General features: G+C 42.4%; 1 protein-coding gene across 14 annotated transcripts in view; it reads left to right on the plus strand.

Moving 5' to 3' along the window:
• Nucleotides 1-18,983, plus strand: part of ADGRL3 (adhesion G protein-coupled receptor L3) — a 490,192-nt gene that overhangs the window by 424,060 nt on the left and 47,149 nt on the right. For all 14 annotated transcript variants that reach the window (XM_039710508.1, XM_039710495.1, XM_039710502.1 and 11 more), the window contains 4 exons: nucleotides 1,113-1,322; nucleotides 1,818-2,038; nucleotides 8,812-8,878; nucleotides 10,271-10,362. In XM_039710508.1, coding sequence (XP_039566442.1) covers nucleotides 1,113-1,322; nucleotides 1,818-2,038; nucleotides 8,812-8,878; nucleotides 10,271-10,362 — 590 coding nt within the window. The remainder of the gene's footprint in view (nucleotides 1-1,112; nucleotides 1,323-1,817; nucleotides 2,039-8,811; nucleotides 8,879-10,270; nucleotides 10,363-18,983) is intronic.

An 18,983-nucleotide genomic window follows, 5' to 3' on the forward strand; every position in this document is an offset into this window, starting at 1 on the left:
CTTTGTGAAATGCCCCCAGAGATTTTCAGCCAGTCTTTTCCCCAGCTCATTGACTCTAAAGACTTATACCCAAGCAGTCATCTCATGGCTTACCCTGTGTTTCTTGTGTTTTATTTACATTTTATTAAGTAATGATGTCTATAATTTCACCACATCTGGTGGAAGCTTGGGGAATTACAGATGAGTTTTACAGCCTGAATAGGGAAGGCAGTGGGATTCTCTCACCAGGAGGGTCTCATCATGTGCCTCCTCTTTCCATGAGGGACATGCAGTGTAAGCTCAGGAGCAATGCAGGAGTGTTTTGTCAGCAGAGCCAAGTCTCACCTATCCTGACTCTCAGGCAACTTTCTTGCCTAGTTTTGCACTGGCTTTGTTTGCATGGTTTTGAAGTACATCCACGTTAAAAGTTCATCACAGGGAATCAGTCACTTTGCAGGCTGTCTTAAAATCACTGTTCTGTTACAGTTTAAAAGCAAATTCATGTTAAAAGGTCTGTCTTTTTTTCTGGGTAATGTTCTCAGGATCAATCTGACTTCCCAGGAGTTCTAAAATATAACTCCAGGGTTTGAAAAAGAAAAATCAAGCTTTCTTTCTCCTTCCCCTGTGGAAAAAGAAAAAAAAATTAAGCAATCTCTTTCTTTCCAAAGCCTCCAAGCTCATACATCTCTGAACACTTAAAGAGAGTCTTTTTTCACTGTTGGCAAATGGTTGTAATGGACTTGCAGTTGTTGGACATGATGTTGTTAGCATGAAATGCCTTTTTACACTTGAATCACTCTGTTCAATGGTTCTGTATACTGTGTGTCCAGGCACTCCTTCACCATGCTTGTGCAAGATTGAGCCGCACGCAAGACTAGCCCTGATGTCTCAGTATTTTCATCAACAGCATTATGCTTCTGCAAGGTTTTGGGGTCTGAGTTTGTTCAGGGCACCTGCAAGATGCTTTGGAGTCTGTTTCAGGCTGCAGCTTTCTTGCTGCAGGGTTGAAGTTTAGTTGCATTTAATCTTTTTGCTACTGGTGGCTTGTGCCACAGACACCCTTACTCTGTGTCTGGGATGCATTAGCAGTCACGTGTCATGCACCTGATGAGATCTTTTTGTTTTACCTTCAGCACAGCGATGCGGTCCATGACCTGCTCCTGGACTTCATCACGTGGGTTGGCATCCTGCTTTCACTGGTCTGCCTCCTGATCTGCATCTTCACCTTCTGCTTCTTCCGTGGGCTGCAGAGCGACCGCAACACCATTCACAAGAACTTGTGCATCAGCCTCTTTGTGGCAGAGCTCCTCTTCCTCATCGGCATCAACCGGACTGACCAGCCGGTAAGAGACAAAGCACTTTCTGCTTCTGTCACAGGCTCTTGTCCCAGTGCATCTGCTGTGTTTGACCAGTGAGAGACATTCCAGCACTGTCTTCATTCCATGCATGAGTCCTCACAGGGCTGGGCGTCTCAGATAACTGAGACACAAATGTTGATGCCTGCTGTGATTTCAGGGGCTGTATGTGTGTTGTTTGTCAATGTGTGTATATGTGTAATAAGCAGGTTGTAAAAATGAGCTTATGCCATGTACATCTTCATGTGTTTATTTGCACGATTGTGTACATGCCTACCTTTGTATCTTTCAGTATCACTTATATATGCTTATACTATTTTAAAATCATTCACACATTTCCCAAGTGAAAAAATTCTTCCTTTGGAGAGGGAAGATAAGAACACCCTTACTTTTATTAAGCCTCCAAGTAAGAGTACTCCTGACTGCTGCATTAATTAATCATGATACAAACACCTTCCCTTGCTCTTTTCAATCCTCATGCAGATTGCCTGTGCCGTCTTTGCTGCCCTCCTGCACTTCTTCTTCCTGGCAGCTTTCACCTGGATGTTCCTGGAGGGGGTGCAGCTGTACATCATGCTGGTGGAGGTTTTTGAGAGCGAGCACTCCCGGAGGAAGTATTTCTATTTGGTGGGCTACGGCATGCCTGCGCTGATTGTGGCCGTGTCGGCAGCAGTGGACTACCGGAGCTACGGCACGGACAAAGTGTGAGTGACCTTGGCATTGCTTGGACCTGCTCAGGAGAGATGGGAATGGGGGCAACAAATGGACATGAGGAGCCCAGAGGAATTGTTCAGGCAGAGCTCAGCCAGGAGGCATGCCTTGCCTTATCTCTGTGTTTCTTGCAGGACAAATTCCCCACTATGAAATGATTTGCAAAGGTATTTTCTAGGGAAGTCATTTGAGGAAAATTTTTTTCACATCATTGCATAACATCAGCAGAGGTGACTGTCCCTAGTCTCACTTTGGTACTATATCAGTAAGATCCTCCTTATCTAATCAAAGAGTATTTCTTATTTGGATGAAGATACTGCTTTCTTCCTCTTTTTTTAAAACTGTTCTGTCAAATTAACAGAGCCTGCAGGCAAAATAGGTGGTGACTGTGGAGTGCATTAGGCTCTTTGCAAATCAGAACAGTTATATCATTTATCATTATGAATATTCTTAAGTGTTTTCAACATTGCTGAAGCTGGTATGAAAGCACAAGTTAGATTATCATGCAACACCATCAAATGGAAAACAAGGGGAAAATTGAGCCTTTGATTCTCTTTGCTGTCTTTGCTGCAATAGGATTAACAATGTGATTTTATTGACCTTTTTTCTTCTTCCCTTGTCCTAGTCTGCCTTTCCAATCTCACTTTAACTGAGTTAAGGGCTCAATATGAAGGCATATATAGTAAAGAGCCATTGGTGGTTCTGAAGCTCTTCGTTGGCATAGATCAGGTTAGGCCATGGCAGCATTTGATTTTCTGTTAGGTTCAACTGCAGATTTTTTGCCTGAAACCTTATTACATATATGAACCTTTATTTTTTGAAAAAGCAGATTGGTAGAGCAGTGGAACTGCTCATGATCCATTACCATGCCAGCAGGCAGGCTTGGATCCCAGATGGGTATTTGTGTTGTGTTCCTCCCATGAGTAGGAGAGCAGCGACCTGAATTTGTGTAAATGTCACACTTTATGGAAAGGAAAGGAAATGGCCCACACAGATAAGGGTAGGAGGGTGTAAGTTTTAAGGATCTCTACCAATTTATCCAAAGTAGTTTAACTGACTTTTACAGGCCTAGAGGGTAAAGAATAGGTAACACAACAGCTGATTGCCATTTTTGAGGAAGATTTTCCATCGGTTGCCACCTGCTTCCTGCCCCAACAAGCTCTTCTATTCACTCCCCCTCTTGAGCATTATATAAGCACCTATTAAATCAGGTATGGAAACAGTTTGCCTTGTCCCTTTAGACAAATTTATTCTTAACTGTGGTGTTCCTGTGGACGACAGAGCTTTTCACAGTGGCCTACATTGGGCACATTGACCCTCAAATATTCCAGCAGTCTGGAAAGGACAGCACATCTGCCATTTCTGGAGCACTGTCCTAACCTGCCCAGTTTACAGTATAGTATTTTGTGGCTCCTTTCCACACTGTTCACCCTGTTTGGCTTTTGCAAATAGACCTTGGTTGCCAAAATGTTTCCATGGCATGGAAGGTACAGGCAGAAAGTTTGGCTGAAATTCACTGAAGGCGAACACTTCGCTCTTGGCATTGAAGAGGCAGCAGTCCTGTGTGTGTGCCAATAAAATATGTCTCCCTCACCACAGCACGAAGTGGTATTTTAAATGATTAAACATGTATATATAATATTTTGCAAATAAATATTTACAGAGATTTGCAAATCTAAAATATTTATTTATAATTTTTAATTCCAGAATGTACAATTTTATCACGTTCTCACAGAGGAAAATAAAAACCATACAATATGTTTTGTATAACTATCATGCTCCATCTGGTTGATGGATGATGATGTATTTTTCAGTATAATGTTATTAGAAGGGTAGAACTGATTAGAATTTGTAGTGAACTATATGCCAGGCATACATAATTTGATTGCAAGAAGTTGCTTGGTTTTGCCAGGTTTTGTAAAACATCCTCTGGAATATATTACTTGCCTCCCTCCATTATTTACTGCATTTGTTTAAGCAGGACTTATGGAGCTGTTAGTGATATTTGTTTTTTGCCTGGCATTTGGTGCCACCATTCATACATCTCAGAATGATTTGCTTAAACACGCAGTGTAGGGTTTTCTTGATTTCATTTTCCTTTCTAAATCCAACCCTCCTATAACACATGCCCAGATTACATAGCCAGGAACAGGCATTTGTTCCTCCCTCTGTTGCTTTACTCATCACTTGGTGCTTGTGATTTTCCTGAAGCGTCCCATGTCCTATTATTCATATTGGCATTTTGGAGTAGCTGTTCCTTAAAGATACTCTTATATACTTAATTAATTCAAGGATAGGGATTGATCCTTTTCCTACTTTTTTTTTTCTTGGTTTTAGAACAGTTCAAACCCCTTATATTAGGAGATTAATTTGCTTTTGTGACTAAGCAGCAGCATAGTGATTCCCTTAAAAGATCATCCCATTCAGGCTAGCACAACTGTGTTTGGTCCTTTGCCCCCAGATAAATCAGAAATGTTGCATCTCACCTCATTGTGATTCTAACCTCTCAAGTGAAGGTGAAAAGCAGGAAACCCCACTGCAGACAGTGTAGTTCCCCACATTGCCAGAGATTCTGGCAGCGCTCTCATGAACTTCCAAGTCACCATTTCTTACAGGCCATATCTTCAGCTGCTGGGTCTTAAATGGCCACAGCTCAAGTGTGGCTGCAAAAAGGAAGATACTGGAATTGTACTTAAAAAGAAATTAAAAGGTAGATCATTTGCCTTATCCCATGTGTTAACCAAGTCCATCCATCTGCTCAATGGATATGGTGTCAAGGGTCATGGTGGGCAATGCTGCAAAATGCAGAGAAAATAGTATAGAAAATAGTATTTGCATTTGTAGTTAGTGTTTGAAAATAACTTGCATCTAAAATTCAGTAAAAGTTCAATTATGGGTTTAGCAGCCTTTGAGAAGACTCATGCTAGAAGCAGGCCATCCCAAATCAGCAACAAGAAGCTGTTTCATATTTCCGTACTTCCCTAGGTTTCATATCAAAGCCTCTCACAAATTGCAGAGGAAAGCAGCTAGGCTTTGAGTGGTTCAATATATTTTAGAAACTTGTAGGTATATTCATTCACTGGTGATCAAATTCATCATGGCAGGGATCTCTCTTTTGTTTCTCCCCCCTTCCTCCCCCCTTTTTGGAATGCTATAAAGCAGGATATACATGGTAAGCAATCCAGCTGTCAGAAAGCAAAATGAAAGCCCTGTGTATGTACACAGCCTCTGAGTCCATCAGCCAGGCGCCGACATTTCATGCATGTAAATGCTGCTCAGAAAATAGCATCTAACAATGTGGTCTGTCTTGGGTGGCTCCACTGAACTTGTTTTATTTGCAGTGCTGCTGCCAGTATTTGGAGGAGGAAGCGTGAGCTATGTGGATGCTGAACTCCATTAAGCAGAACCTATATTGCACCCTTGAAAGGCATGTCTGGTGCATACATATCCCATTACTGCACCCTGACAAGGAGGCTGTACGGCCACATGAAACAAACCACTGAGCTCCCATGAACAACATGATATGTTTAGGGCTCTTCAAATTTTATGGTCCAATGGCAGCTAATGATTGTTTATTGGTTATATTTAATGCACACTGGGGATAGTTTAGTATTTGATTTCTCTTCATGCAGAAAATAGAGTAAACTCTTTGTAGTCTTTATTACTTGGGCAAAGCTTTAGGTGAATATTGTGAGTTGCCACTGTGGAAAAGGAGGAAATTAAAAAGTAAAGGAGAGTGGTGCCACAGAGCTTGTCACAAGAACTGAATGCACTGGGGTGGCTCCTGGAAGAAGCAATGGGGTTTTGAGCAGTATTCCCTACATACACACATTTCCTGAGAATCTTTTGCCTTGCACTGAGCCCTGAAGGAGCTTGTTTGCTTAATGGCAACACAGCCTAAACTCATAACGTGGCAAGTCCGTGCTCACAGCGCAGCTGCGTGTGGAGGGTCACAAGTAACTCAGCAGCCCAAGATTAGCAACTCTGGGAAGTGAGTTGTCTGATTGCTTCCTTGTTTGGAGGAGCTCATTTATGCAGCTCATTGTGCATGTGGGTTTTTGTCTTCTAAGGCAAGAAAAGCTCAGTGGGTTCTTGTCTGATTAGCAATTTACAGCTCCACAACGCAATTGGCGGGATGCCTGTGTTTTGATGTTTTGGTCTTAATTTGCATTTTTAATGAGGTATGACTTAAACAGGTCCAGAGTTTCATCTCTTCCTGATGACCCCCAAAAACCCCAGCTTTTTTTTTAAGTCCCGCAAGACTGAGTATGATACACGGTTTCATAGAAAGGCAAATTTTCTATTCAAACAAATAAAAAAATGACATTGCATTCTTTGAAGTGTGCAGAGAGGCCTAAAAAAAGCCTTCTCTGTTTTTCACAAGCTGTGCTCCAGCCTGGGTGAAGCCATCTCTTCTAGGGTTCCTTTTGCTCCATGCCTGGGTCCCACTTACCCTGATGGCAGGACCTGGTTCCTCTGCTGTTTCTCATCCACAGCATCCTCAGTTGTTTTCCACAAATGAAGAGACAGATATTTTAGGGAAGTGGGGTGGAAAATTTCATTATTTTTGCTGTCTGGAAAAGATACCAGTGGCTTTGCTCTTCTTTGCTGAGCCGGGCACAGCTTTTTGCTCATTCTGTATGTCAGCTTTTCCCTGGTTTTGCCCATGTCCCAATCCATATGCATTCAAAACCAGCAGCACCAGATGTGACTGAAGGGTGATCATCGTGCTTCAAGAAGTAAAGAGAGGGTTTATGTTTTTCCTCTTCCCTAGACTTTCCAAGATCCAGGTCACTCTTTATGCTGAAGGAAAACCAAGTTGATGGTGACTAAAATGCAGTGTTCCCAACTTCTGGGCAGCAGGGCGTGGAGGTTGTTTTGAATGTTAAAATGTCAAAAAAAAGTTCAAAATATTTTCATTAAAAAAAAATAAAACCCCCACAACCCTCTGAGTCCTCTCCCACACACCAGCACTCATTATCAGTAGAAAAAAATGATGGGGCTGTATATTCTGTGATTTATATGCAGCAGCTGAGGCATAAGCACCAGTTACTCATTTTTCCTGAGGGGGATGGGGTAGGTATAAAATCTGAAACACCGTGTAAATATGTGAGCTGCTGCTATGCAGACATCCTTGTTTAGGAACGGGGGGGCACTTTTTACAGGGACTTCATTATCCTTGAAAACTCTATTCCTTTGTCAAATCTAGTTGCAATTGGGTGACATTTCAGATGTTGTTATGGGTGATACACAGATGTCATGATCGCATAAACCTTTTCCTATAGGGAATCAGACTCAAGTAGTTTCGAGTCACTTATGCTGTTCCATTACCAGCTGCATCTAAATCACCTTGAACTTCAGCAGCCACGGAAGAAACAAGATTTCCCAGCAATTGCTTTGAAAGCCTCTGTTTGCCTCTTGCATTAAGGTTTTGCTGCTATCACGTGAAGATTCTGGATGAGCAACTGCAGAGGCAGTTCAGGAATGACAGTTACGGAAGTGACAGTATTTTAATTTGTGACAAATAGCCTTATGAGTGTGTGTAAATATATCTATGCATCTCCAACGCTGATGAGACCTGAAATTTATATGGTCAGGAAGGGAAGTGAGAAGTTTTCTCTGCATATTTGAATTTATTAATATTTTGGCTTCTCCCAGGCACAGAGGATCAGGGTATGCTTTATTCTCTCGTCAGGCATCTCCTGCTGATCATCTCCCACGGGGCTGCTGGCACAGACCTTTCTGCCTGTTGCAAAGTCCATTGGAAGGGAAAAAGCATTAGGCACATACACTAGAGCTGTCATTTGTGAGAGCTGCTATCTCCACCACCGTGATAAATTCATATATACAGTTCCTGTCACTTGCCTAATCATGAAATTCTGTCGGATGTTTAGTATAAGAGTGGTTTTATGCCTTTTCAGTCCTTTGTGTATAAACGGAACTGTGATTTGCAGCATTGCAAAGACGACAAGATATTATTATTTTAAACATCATGTGAAACTTTCTTGGAATTTACATTTGTCTGTCTTGTAACAAGTCACTTCCATTTTATCTTCCTGTCGCCTGGAATGAACTAGGAATGGAAATGTAATTTCCCAGGGGCTTTAAAAAATGTGGGGAGTATTAAATGCGGTTGAAATTAAGCGATTAATAATTTAGTTTTAGGCCATGAATCAACTTCTTGTGATAGCACAGACCATATGCAACCCTGGAAACATTAGTGGAAACAAAATACTCAGGAGGTTCAGGGAAATAAAACACTTTAAAGGGGAAGTTGCTGAACCTAATTAAACCTCAGCCTTCTGTTATCCAATTCATGCTTCCTATTTGCACCAAAGTTTCTCTGATGTACTTGCTAGAGAAATGTCATCTCACTTGACAGCTGACAGACAGCTTGCATTGCATCAGAGCTGGAGAGCAAAGAGGAGCACAAAGCAAAGAAGAAGCTCTGTCGATGTTCATCAGAACCCTTCCTTAAAAAAACCCATGGTTTAAGGAGTTTTTCCAACAGATGCAGAAAGCCTTAGCAAATAGGCCTTGTGCCATTTTCTCCCTGCTTCCTCTAGAGGTAATTATCTTACTCCATCAATAGCGCTGTCAGAAATTGGGCACATAATTCAGCATTTAAATGAACAAGCAATGTAATATTTCCTGTCTCCCACCGGCGTGTTTTGCAGCTCACATTCTTCTCTGTCACTCGCTCACTCTTGATGTATGTCCTGGGTGCAGTCCTTGAATGCCTTCTTTCCCCTGTGTTTCATTACAGATGTTGGCTCCGACTTGACACCTACTTCATTTGGAGCTTTATAGGACCGGCGACCTTGATAATTATGGTAAGAACTCCTAATTAACTACTCCATCTCTCAGGTCAAGAAATAAAACTTTTGCTGTCCCTTTTCTCTTTATCTTTAATTTACACAGATTAATTTGAGGCAGGCATGTTCTTCTTTGACCCTACCTGGCATAGCAATTAGACCCTCATTATGAGAGACTCTTGGCATTGCAAAATACTTGATCAAAACGGACCAGAGAGCTTCAGAATGGGCACTTGCAGAATTTGGTTTCTACCACTGGACATTTAGAAGTGCCAGACTCTTTTGATGCCACTCACTGCTCACACCCTTTTTGAATTCCAGAGTGAAGTTTGCATTAATAATGCAAAAACCAAAAAAAAAGGGAAAATCTGGAAGCGGGGGAGGCGGGATGAAGAAAAGTCCAAAACTGGAAAAGAAGTTTGATGAGGGTTTTTCCTAACCAGCAGAAGTTGAAACTTGTGTGACTTCATGTTTAGCACATTGCCAGCATATCAGCTAACACAGCAACAAGGTAGAGAACCCAACTTTAGAGACAGCTGGAGTTTTCTTATACTTTAATTGCTACAATATGGCTTAAATAAACCATCCTTTGTTTTGACTAGGCTACAGTTTGGCTAGCACAGAAAACCAGGCACTCTCACTTCAATGCAGACATTGTCTCTCCTTCTTCTGCTTCTCCTGCAACCTGGGAGCAGCTTTCCACATCAGGAAGGGGGCCATGCCACCAACTACAACTCCTGGGGTTTTTTTTCCCTTAAGCAATTCATTCATAAAAAGATATCTTCCCTTTTTGATTATGTCTCAAATCCTGGACTGGGTATTTTGGGAAACTCCTTTCCAGGAATTGGCTGCCTTGTGAACACTGAGGCATGGAAACACCATCCCATCTTTTACAGAACAAATCAAACCCTTTTTTATTTTTGTTTTTCAACTTTGCATTGTGCTAAGCATCAGTTGTGATTTCCCTGCCCACCTGCCCCGTTACCATGTGTTTAAAAGGTGTATTCACAGAAAAAAAGATGCTTTTATGCTTCATTACAATGGGGCTGGCTAAGTAAGATGCTGGGAGTGACTTTTCACAACTGTACATGTCTCAGACACAGAGAAGCCCTTACAGCAAGTATTTTTAATTTTCCATAATGCTCTTTGAAGCACTTGAGGTTAGAACCAGCATTGTATCAGCACTGCCACAGCTGTGGTAAGGCTATGACATCACCAGTCCTGTAATCTACTGGCCAGGTCACCTTATAAAATGCTTAGAAATTTTCTGTGATTTTGTCACTATAAACCTGTACCGTGAGCTAATTTCCTACAGTCACTTATCTGTTACAGAGAAGGAGGTGACTTTCTCTCCATCATGTTGTGCTGTGTCACATAATCCTTTTTTCTTTCCTTCTCCCTCCATTACAGCTTAATGTCATCTTCCTTGGGATTGCTCTCTATAAAATGTTTCATCATACTGCCATACTGAAACCTGAATCTGGATGTCTTGACAATATCAAGTAAGTGGTTTTTCTCTGCCTGTTTCTGTCTTTTGCTGTTTATTCCCTCTATCCTCTGAGGTGTGAAACAGGGGAACCAGCTCTGCCAGCAGCAGTGCTGACCAGGGGTGATACCTTGGGCTATGGCACTGCAGAGTGGTTTCCATAAGATATCAAGTGGCTGATAATGAAGCACTATACCAGGATTTGGCTGCAATTGTTGGCATTTTCTGTTCAGTTCTGCATGAAGGAGGAAAAGCTATGTTTTCTGTCCTTGAAGCAGGTAACCTTCTAGTCTACGTAAAGGAAATTTTGCCCCATAATTACCAGATAATTATTGCAGTCTCTACAGGGAAGGTGTTGAAACTGTCGATTATTACTCCTTCTGTGTTCTCTGAGGGCGTCTGCCTTACTTGCTTTCTGTTTGTTTTGGCCCCTGACAGATTCCATGACCTAAATTCTCCCCCGGAGTCTGATATTGCTTTCAGCAAAGTTATGGAGGATTTTCCTGGGGGTGCCCACATCAGCAGGTGGATGTGCTTGGCAGCCAAAGCATGTTTTGCCCTTGCACTGGGTTAACAACTGAGCCTGGGCATCTTACTGTCTAGCAACTGCTTCATTATATTGATAGAGTATTTGTCTCTGTCAGTGCCTGTTTATTCAACTACCACTGGCTTTAATTACTCTCTTCAAAAACACCAGCCAGATTTCAGGTGCAGCGCATGATAAGATTGGGAGCCTGCTAATTAATAAAACCATCTAATGAGCTTCAGGAGGAGGAAATTGTTGGGAGTCAGCGCTTTACTGCTCACCCAGGAAAGGAGAGCGTGGTGCAACGCGGCTTGAAGTGGGTTCTGCTCTCTCATTCCTGGTAGGAGAGGGAGAAGAGGCGTAAGGGGAGCTCGTTAGAAGATGTCTGAATTGCACACTTGCAAGGCAGCTCTCAGCAAGGCTGTTGTTCTTGTTGCTGAGCTGCTCTTGCAGATAATTGCAGCTTTAATTTAAACCAGCTCAGGGCCCCCAAAAAACTTCCTCAGCAGGCAAGGCTTGCAGTGCCATTGGTGTGTCATGACCTGGCATGGTCCACTGGGTGAAATTTTAGTTTCTTAGGTGCAGCTTCTCCTTCAAGGGTTGGGAGGAAAGGGAATTGGAGTCTGCACAAATGCAGGAGACCCCAGTGAGCTCAGAAGCCCTCAGAGCCCTCATTCAACCAGGTTGTAGGGAGTCTGCTCTGCAGGGAGCCTCAATTTCTCCTGCCATTGCTCTGCTATAAAATGAAATTAGAGGAGCAATCCCTCCTGGATGTCCAGGATTGATCCCAGAAAGATAGTCTGTCATTTGGTCTTGGATGAGGCATTAAAGGCATGGTGCATTTAATAACATTTATTAATATAGCTGCTTGTCATGCATTAGTGCTATAGGATTGCTTGCTGAGAACAGTCTCTCTAAGGTTACCCACACAACATCATCTTACAGTATGACATTTAAATTAAAAACTGGGAAGAAGAAAAACAACAAAACCCTTATAATTAAAGCAGAAATAATGAATGCCTATTGAATAATCTTCTTAAGCTAATCTCTAGTATCTTTGTTTAAAATGCCAGGAATTTATACAACCAGTTGCATCAATTATAATGTCATTGTAAAATATTTTATAGGTTCTTTGGCAGATGAGTGTCTATTCCTGATTTGACTTCATTAAAACATTTTGAAAACACAAGCAATTAAAATACTTTCAAGTATGTTGCTGATACTCTTCCAAATGCATTGCTTCATTACAAATTACTTTTTATGCTTGAGAAAATAAGAGCAACATAATATAAACTCGGGAAGACCCCAGGCTCACCCCAGGAAGTTTATCAAACCAAGCATTTCAGAACAGACTTGATTGTAATTTCTGAAAAACTAAGCAGGACATCATTAACTCTCTAAATTCAAGACATGTGTTGTCTCAGTGTTGGATGTGCTTGAGTCAGGAGGAGGTGCAAATTTGTAACAGAGAGGGGAATTCACCTTGGAGGGAGGTTTCCTAGGGAAGAAGGGGCTTGCAATCTTGAGAAAAGTTTTCAGTAAGATCACAGTTGTCTTCTAGATACAATCAAAGTCTTGTTGCAGGTAAGATCATGCATGCTCTTCCTGCACAGTCATTGCCTTCAAGTCAGTTGCAAAACATGGATGTGCTACAGCAGCTCTCGAATAAAAAGCCACAGAATATTTATTTCACAGGAGACCACAAAGATCCTCTCTGAGCTACCCTCCATGGGTCTATAGGGTTAGTAAAAAGGCACCCAGGTCCAAGAGCCTTGTGTCTTGTTGTATCAGTTTATATTTAATAAACCAAACCAAGGGCCTGCATTGGAGGGCCCCTTGCTGCCATCTGCATGTGACAGCTTTACAGCACATGGAGAGCTGAATGAGAGCTTGTTCTCCCAGCTCATTTCCTAGCATTAGTCTGTGTTAGGCTGTGGTGAAGCTCTCGCAACATAAATCCTGAGCCAGTTTAACAACAGCAAAATACTTGATTCCCTATGGCAACGTAAAAATAAAGGCCATAAAATATTTTAATAGGCTGTTAATAAGAGCCCCTGCAATCTGGTCCTTGCCTATGTCACTTTAAAGGTTAGAAATACATTATGAAGTATAGAAAATAAAGAGCCAAATAACTCCACTTAAATTAATGAACTTGATAAGGGATCAGGTGTCACCTGGGATACCTTTAATTACTGCACCAACAGAAAAACCATTCAAAGGGCAGTGCCTGAACCAGATGTTGTGTGGCTGATAGATTTGTAGGCACTGTGCAAAGTTGTAAAAATAAACTTCCCTAACCTTCAGGAACAGTCCCTGGATTATTGTGCCAGCATGGGAGATTGTGACATTCCTGCAATGGGGCACTGGTTACCCAGGGGTTACCCAGCAAGAGATTTGATATGTACAGAGCTGGTTTACTTTTGTCCTTGTCAACTTTTCTGGCTTAGCCCAGCATTTCAAAAGAGAAGTAGGGTAACCACATATGTGGGTCCTTCACCCTGTGCCAGTGGCATCCTCCCTATATGACAGGTTGTTACTGAGCCAATTCAGTGGGTTGTGCCCACTGAGACAGCAAGATTTGTGCTCTAGTCCTGCTTTTGAGGCATGTAGCCAGGAAAAGATGTTAGACTGTGTATGTGGGATATGTTGTTCAGAGTTGCAAGAGTTTTCCGTGCCTGCCACTGATGCCAGGAAGATATTGGCTTCCATTTCATAAGAGGTGCCATCCCCAAAAGTAGCATGCTTTTACATAGGCCCTTATGAAAAAGTTCTGTTTGATGTCTTCCTTCAGTATATTTACACTGAATTTTTAAGGATTCATCCAGAATGGGGTTCTCTTCTGCCCTTTAATGATCTCTTTAGTATGAACTGACACAGACAAGAATGCCCAAACAGCTGCCTCTTGGGTGGTGTGTGTAGCTTCTCACCATGCCTCTCCAAACACAGACTGGGAGGGGATTTTCCTTCCCAGCCTTTTACAATGGCTTTTTCTGGGTGCTTGAAGTCCACTGTGGCCATTGCTCTTTCATCTGTGTGTGGCTTGCTGGCAAACACAGGTGAGCAGAGATGGGCAGAGAGGAGCGTTGTTTAGTCCTTGGCAGCTCTGCCCGTGTCACACGTATCTCACTCCTGACCCATCTGAGGCTAAAAGTGGCATGCAAAGGGTGCACAAAAAGGCTCTTGAGCACAAACTAATTTACTGTCAACAAATGTACCCAGGAAGGCGTTGTTTTGGAAGATTGATTCCCCCAGCCTTTAAAAGCTTGCAGGGAAGGCACATCTTTCAAGCCAGGGACTACATAAACTTTTTGGATGGCGAAGGCCTGCTGTGCTGCTTGCACCTGTAGCCTGTGAGGTGGAGACTGTAGGCATATCAGCACAGTATTGATGCACTCTTGCTAGCAGATGGCTCCTCATGAGGATGTGTTAGCAGCTGGAATTCTTTGGAGCAGCTGTGAGGCTGTTTTACCGGAGGTTGCTGCTGTGTGGAGCCAAGCAGCTCAGAGGCTCTCCTTCGTGCTTTTCCATTGTGCTGGGAAGATGCTGGATGTGCAAAATGTCTCAGATTGTCACAGACAAGACTACACTGAATCTTTTCCATATTCACATTCCTGTAGGAAACCTTGTGAGACAACGGAAAATACATTGCAGGTGAATAGTCCAGCACAATTCTTGTTTTCCGTCCATCAACTCCTTTCCAGGTAGTCAGGTGTGCACTGTGGCAGCTTGCACACCAGGTTCCCATCCAGCCCATGCCAGATGCCGCAGCTCAACAAACCATCCCCATTTCCAGATGCTTAACCACCATTCTGTGTGCAAAAGAGGGTTTCAGGCAAAGCCTTTGCATCGCGTGGCAGTGCAGTGCTTGTTCTGCAGCCATTTAAATACTGCTCATCCAAATTATCGTGGTTATAGTGAAGGGAAAAAAAGAAGAGCTACACTGATACACTCTTGAGGATATCTAGTGGAATCTGAGCTCTTGTCTTTGCTGCAAGCTCTCATTGTGCACTGTGTGGGGCTCATTAGTTAATGACATGGGAAACTGCTGGAAAATTGGGAGGGGAGAGAAGTCATTCAGCTAACAAAAGGCAAGTCCTACAAGCAGATTAAGAAGGTTCATCAATGGGGCTCGAGCAGCTGCTGCACCTGAAGTTATAGTGGACTTTTCCAAATGGCTGGAGGGGAGAGGATGTCTCTCAGCAGAGACCAGAAGCCATCATTTTCTCTTCCTTACAGACATAACCTTTGAAGTTCCCACAGGCATCCCTCCCTTCTCTCCCTGGTGCTGCCTGGCTGTGGTTGAGTCTGTTAGTGTTTCCCCAGGCCAGACCAGACTTCCTGACATTCTTCTATGCTGTAGTATGTGGCAACGAGATTTTATTTTGTTTACTTTGGAAGAGCAACACATCAGCTGTAGCTGCCAAGAGCAGTTGCACACCCACAAGAAAGAAGGCAAGAGGCAAAGGGCTTTGCCAGTTTGTTTCTCTTTTTTGTCTCATTTTATTGTGCTATTGTTTCAGTCAGGGTATAGCTTGGGTTGTGCCATAGGCCACCTGCATGCTCTTTAGAAAGCACAAGATGTGGGGACCCCTTCAAAGAGGAGTGTGTGATGCTGTAGTCCTGGGTTTATTGGAAAAACTCATTTAATGCTGTAGAATCTCACCTGAAAGTCATCCTGGAAATTTAATTTTCTTTCCTTCAGACAGGGAGGCCCAGGGTCTTAGCTGGGAGTGCCTTTTGTTGCTGAAGAGGCACTATTAATTAAGGACCTTGAGATAGTTTAATCCTGGCATTAATCACTGTAGTTGTGCTGCAGTTTTCTTCCTCTTGTGGAAAACTGCTCCCATCCCATCTTCCACAATGGAAGATTAAAAATTAAATGAAATTGAAGACGAAAAACATGAAATTCTGGAGAAAAACATGTATTTATTCTGAGCACACAGGAGATACTGTTTTTAGGCATTGTATCAGATTCACAAGAATACATGCTCAGATCCCACTAATAGGGACAAAGCAGAAATGTCCTGCATTGCAGCCTTCAGAAATCAATCCTCAGATGACCAAAATGAGCCCTCCTCAGCTTGCTGGCTGCCATGGAAGTTTCAAATGGCCACGGGTAAAGGCACACAGCCCTGAATTAAAGACTAAACAAAATTGTATGTGTTCTCTCAAGTTTCTAAGTGGAAACAAAACTCACACCGTACTCCTCTATTTTGTGGGGTTTTTCTTTCCATAGAAGTCTTGCTCAAAGGTTTGCAAGAAATAAATCTAAGAATGCACAACTTAACAGCCAAAAGTAGGAGCCAAACATAAAGATTTAACCTTGATTATTACTATATAAAACCTTGCAAATCTCAGTCTGGGCTCTTTCAGGGAGTCTGGCCCAGGTTGTGGGAGGTGAAGGATGGGGAGCACCAGGCACAAAACTGAGAAGCCCCTTTTGAAGATATGCCTCTTTTAAAACTGTTGCCATAGCCCGCTCTCCCCATATGTTGTATGGGTGTAAGTGATTATCTGCTCATTTTCGTGCTTCAGCATATGTATTTTATTTAAAGAGACATGACTAATCCCAGCCCCCAGATTAGCTTGTTGTTTCAGTGCTGTGGGTTTGCTTAAGCCATAAAAAAAATCCTGAGTTAGGTAGAAAATTGAAAACAAAGGTTAAATAGAACTTCCAAAAATCATCTGCAGAAATGTTTAAATTAAATCCTTGATTCAACACAGCGGTATTGTGCTGGCAGGAACAGAAGTTTACCAGTCTAGTTTTATTTACTCAACTGATTGAAATGCAGAAAAAAGTAAACATCCTGGGTTTGGTGCAGTGGGGAATGAGTTAGACTTTTGAAAATGCAAGATATTTTTTTTCTCCTTTGATATGAAGAGCTTACATTGCCAATGAAGAACAATAATTTGTAGCAGGTATGCTTTTACTAATGGAAGATTAATTTGTGCTTTGTTCTAGCCTTTCAGAAACAAAACAAAGTAGGAGACAATAAGGGTTATTCCAGCTTTTTCTATGGAGGTTTAAGATCCTCTATTGGTTTCCAGGTCTTCCTTGTCTAATCATAAAATGCTTCAATTTGGAAATAGTTTGTGATGACAAAGGGTCTGGAACTGAATACTGCATTATGTTCACCCAAGGGACTGGACTTGCAGAACAACAACGCTTTAATCCTTCATTACCTCTGGGTTTGTGGTTGCTTGGGAGTGCAGAGAGGACACGGTACAATGAGTGGGTCCAGTTCTTGGGAGCTTGCCCAGCATAATATCTAGGTGCAAAAGGTCCATTCCTTTCTCTTCAGATTTCTCAGATTTGTGGAATAAGGGCTGAGAGTCTGGCAACATGAACACTCCCTGTTAGGAGCACAGGCATAGAGAGGAAATTTTCATGCTTCCATGTCCTGACTGGACATCACCTATAACTTAAATAAAACAACAGTGCTTGTACAGAGTGAGCTGTCTTTAAAGATTTTCATACAGCCCTACTAACAAAATAGAAATATTAACTGAGTGGGCTGTTCAGGAAGAGGGCTTTGAAAAATCTCACCTTCCTGCCCAGCTGGGCTATAAGCAGCATTTTTGGACTCCTCCTACTTTTGAGGACAGCAGACTCAGAGCACAGCAGCTCCAGGGATGGCTTCTGGAAAGGAATCATCCATGGAGAGGACAATCTGATCCTAGGGAACCAAAAGAACTCCTGAGCCAGTGTTTGAGTATGGATAAATTTGGATGAGGAGCAAGTGTGTTTAAAGAGTGCTTGGGACATGCAGACATCACATTCTCTGTTACCAAAAATCTTAAGCAGAGTGTTTTGCAAGGATAACCAAATGATCTGGGCCCTTTGGAAGATGGGGAATAGCTCTTTCCTCCTTTGGAAAACCTCTTCAAAGTTCAGATATTAGCCATGGAGTACTGAGCTGGGCATTAGAAACATCTTCCCTCATTTTCATTGTCCCAGAGTTCAGGCCATGATCTCTGTGTTTCATATGGCCTTTAGAGAGAGTACCATGTCTTCACAGACAGATGGTCAATGAATCATAGATTTACAGAATATCTTGAGGATCATTGAAACCCAGTCCCTGGTTCTGCACAGAAGATCACCCAAAAGGCATTTTCCAAAGGCTTCTTGTGCTCTCTCAGGGTTGATGCTGGTGGTGCATCTCCCACTTCCCTGGGGCAGGCTGTTCCAGTGCCCAACCACCCTATGGATGAAGAACCTTTTTCTGATATCCAGTCTAAACCTCCCCTGACACAACTTCTGGCCATTCCCTTGGGTTCTGTCACTGGTCACCACAGAGAAGAGATCAGTGTCCTCTTCCTCTATCAAGGAAGCTGCAACTACAGTTGTGAGGTCTCACCTCAGCCTTCTCCTTATCAGGCTGAAGAAGCCAAAAGTTGTCCCAGATCTCCCTGGATCCTGTGTAAGAAAGCACCCTGCCTTTTAGTCTCCTGCTTAACTCAGTGCTGCTCCTATGTAACCTTCATCTGCATCTCTGCATGAGCAAAGTTGAATAGGCAGCCTAAAGCAAACCCAGAAAAACCACTGGGAGTTGGCACAAAACAAATTATGTACAAGCTTCCTACCAAGAAAAGGTATGGCACATTTATATTTTGCCCAAGGGCCGAGTTTATGAGCACCTCAGAGGCAGAAACCCTGCCAGTGCTGGAAAAACATCTGAGACTGCACTTTTGTCTGCGTGCCTTTTTCCCACAGAGATGTTGATGGCAGCATCTGATTTCATTTGTTGCAATCTGCTGCTGTTTGAGTTTTTCACAGGAGGGTTTGGTTGATATCTGATTGTTTTGGTTTGGGGGTTTGGTTGTTTACCTGTGTTTTTGTGATGGTTGTATTAATGTTGAATGGTGATTGTAAAGCACTAATCTTCCCACTGACAAGTGTTGTCCTTTTTGCTAAAAGAAAAAAAAAAAAATCAATCAGTGGTTATTGATTTGAGAGTGTGTCCTGGAAGATATTTAATACCTACAATCTTTCTGTGAACCCATAAATCATGATTATTGTTCTAAAAGGCCATGCATTTTAAGCACTTTGTCAGCAAGCCCTGCTGGTGCTATTTGGATAATACAAATGTGTCTAAAGGCTTTGCTGAATC

Source organism: Passer montanus, unplaced genomic scaffold, assembly GCF_014805655.1.
Source record: "Passer montanus isolate IOZ18808 unplaced genomic scaffold, ASM1480565v1 scaffold23, whole genome shotgun sequence".
NCBI classification, from domain to species: Eukaryota; Metazoa; Chordata; class Aves; order Passeriformes; family Passeridae; genus Passer; species Passer montanus.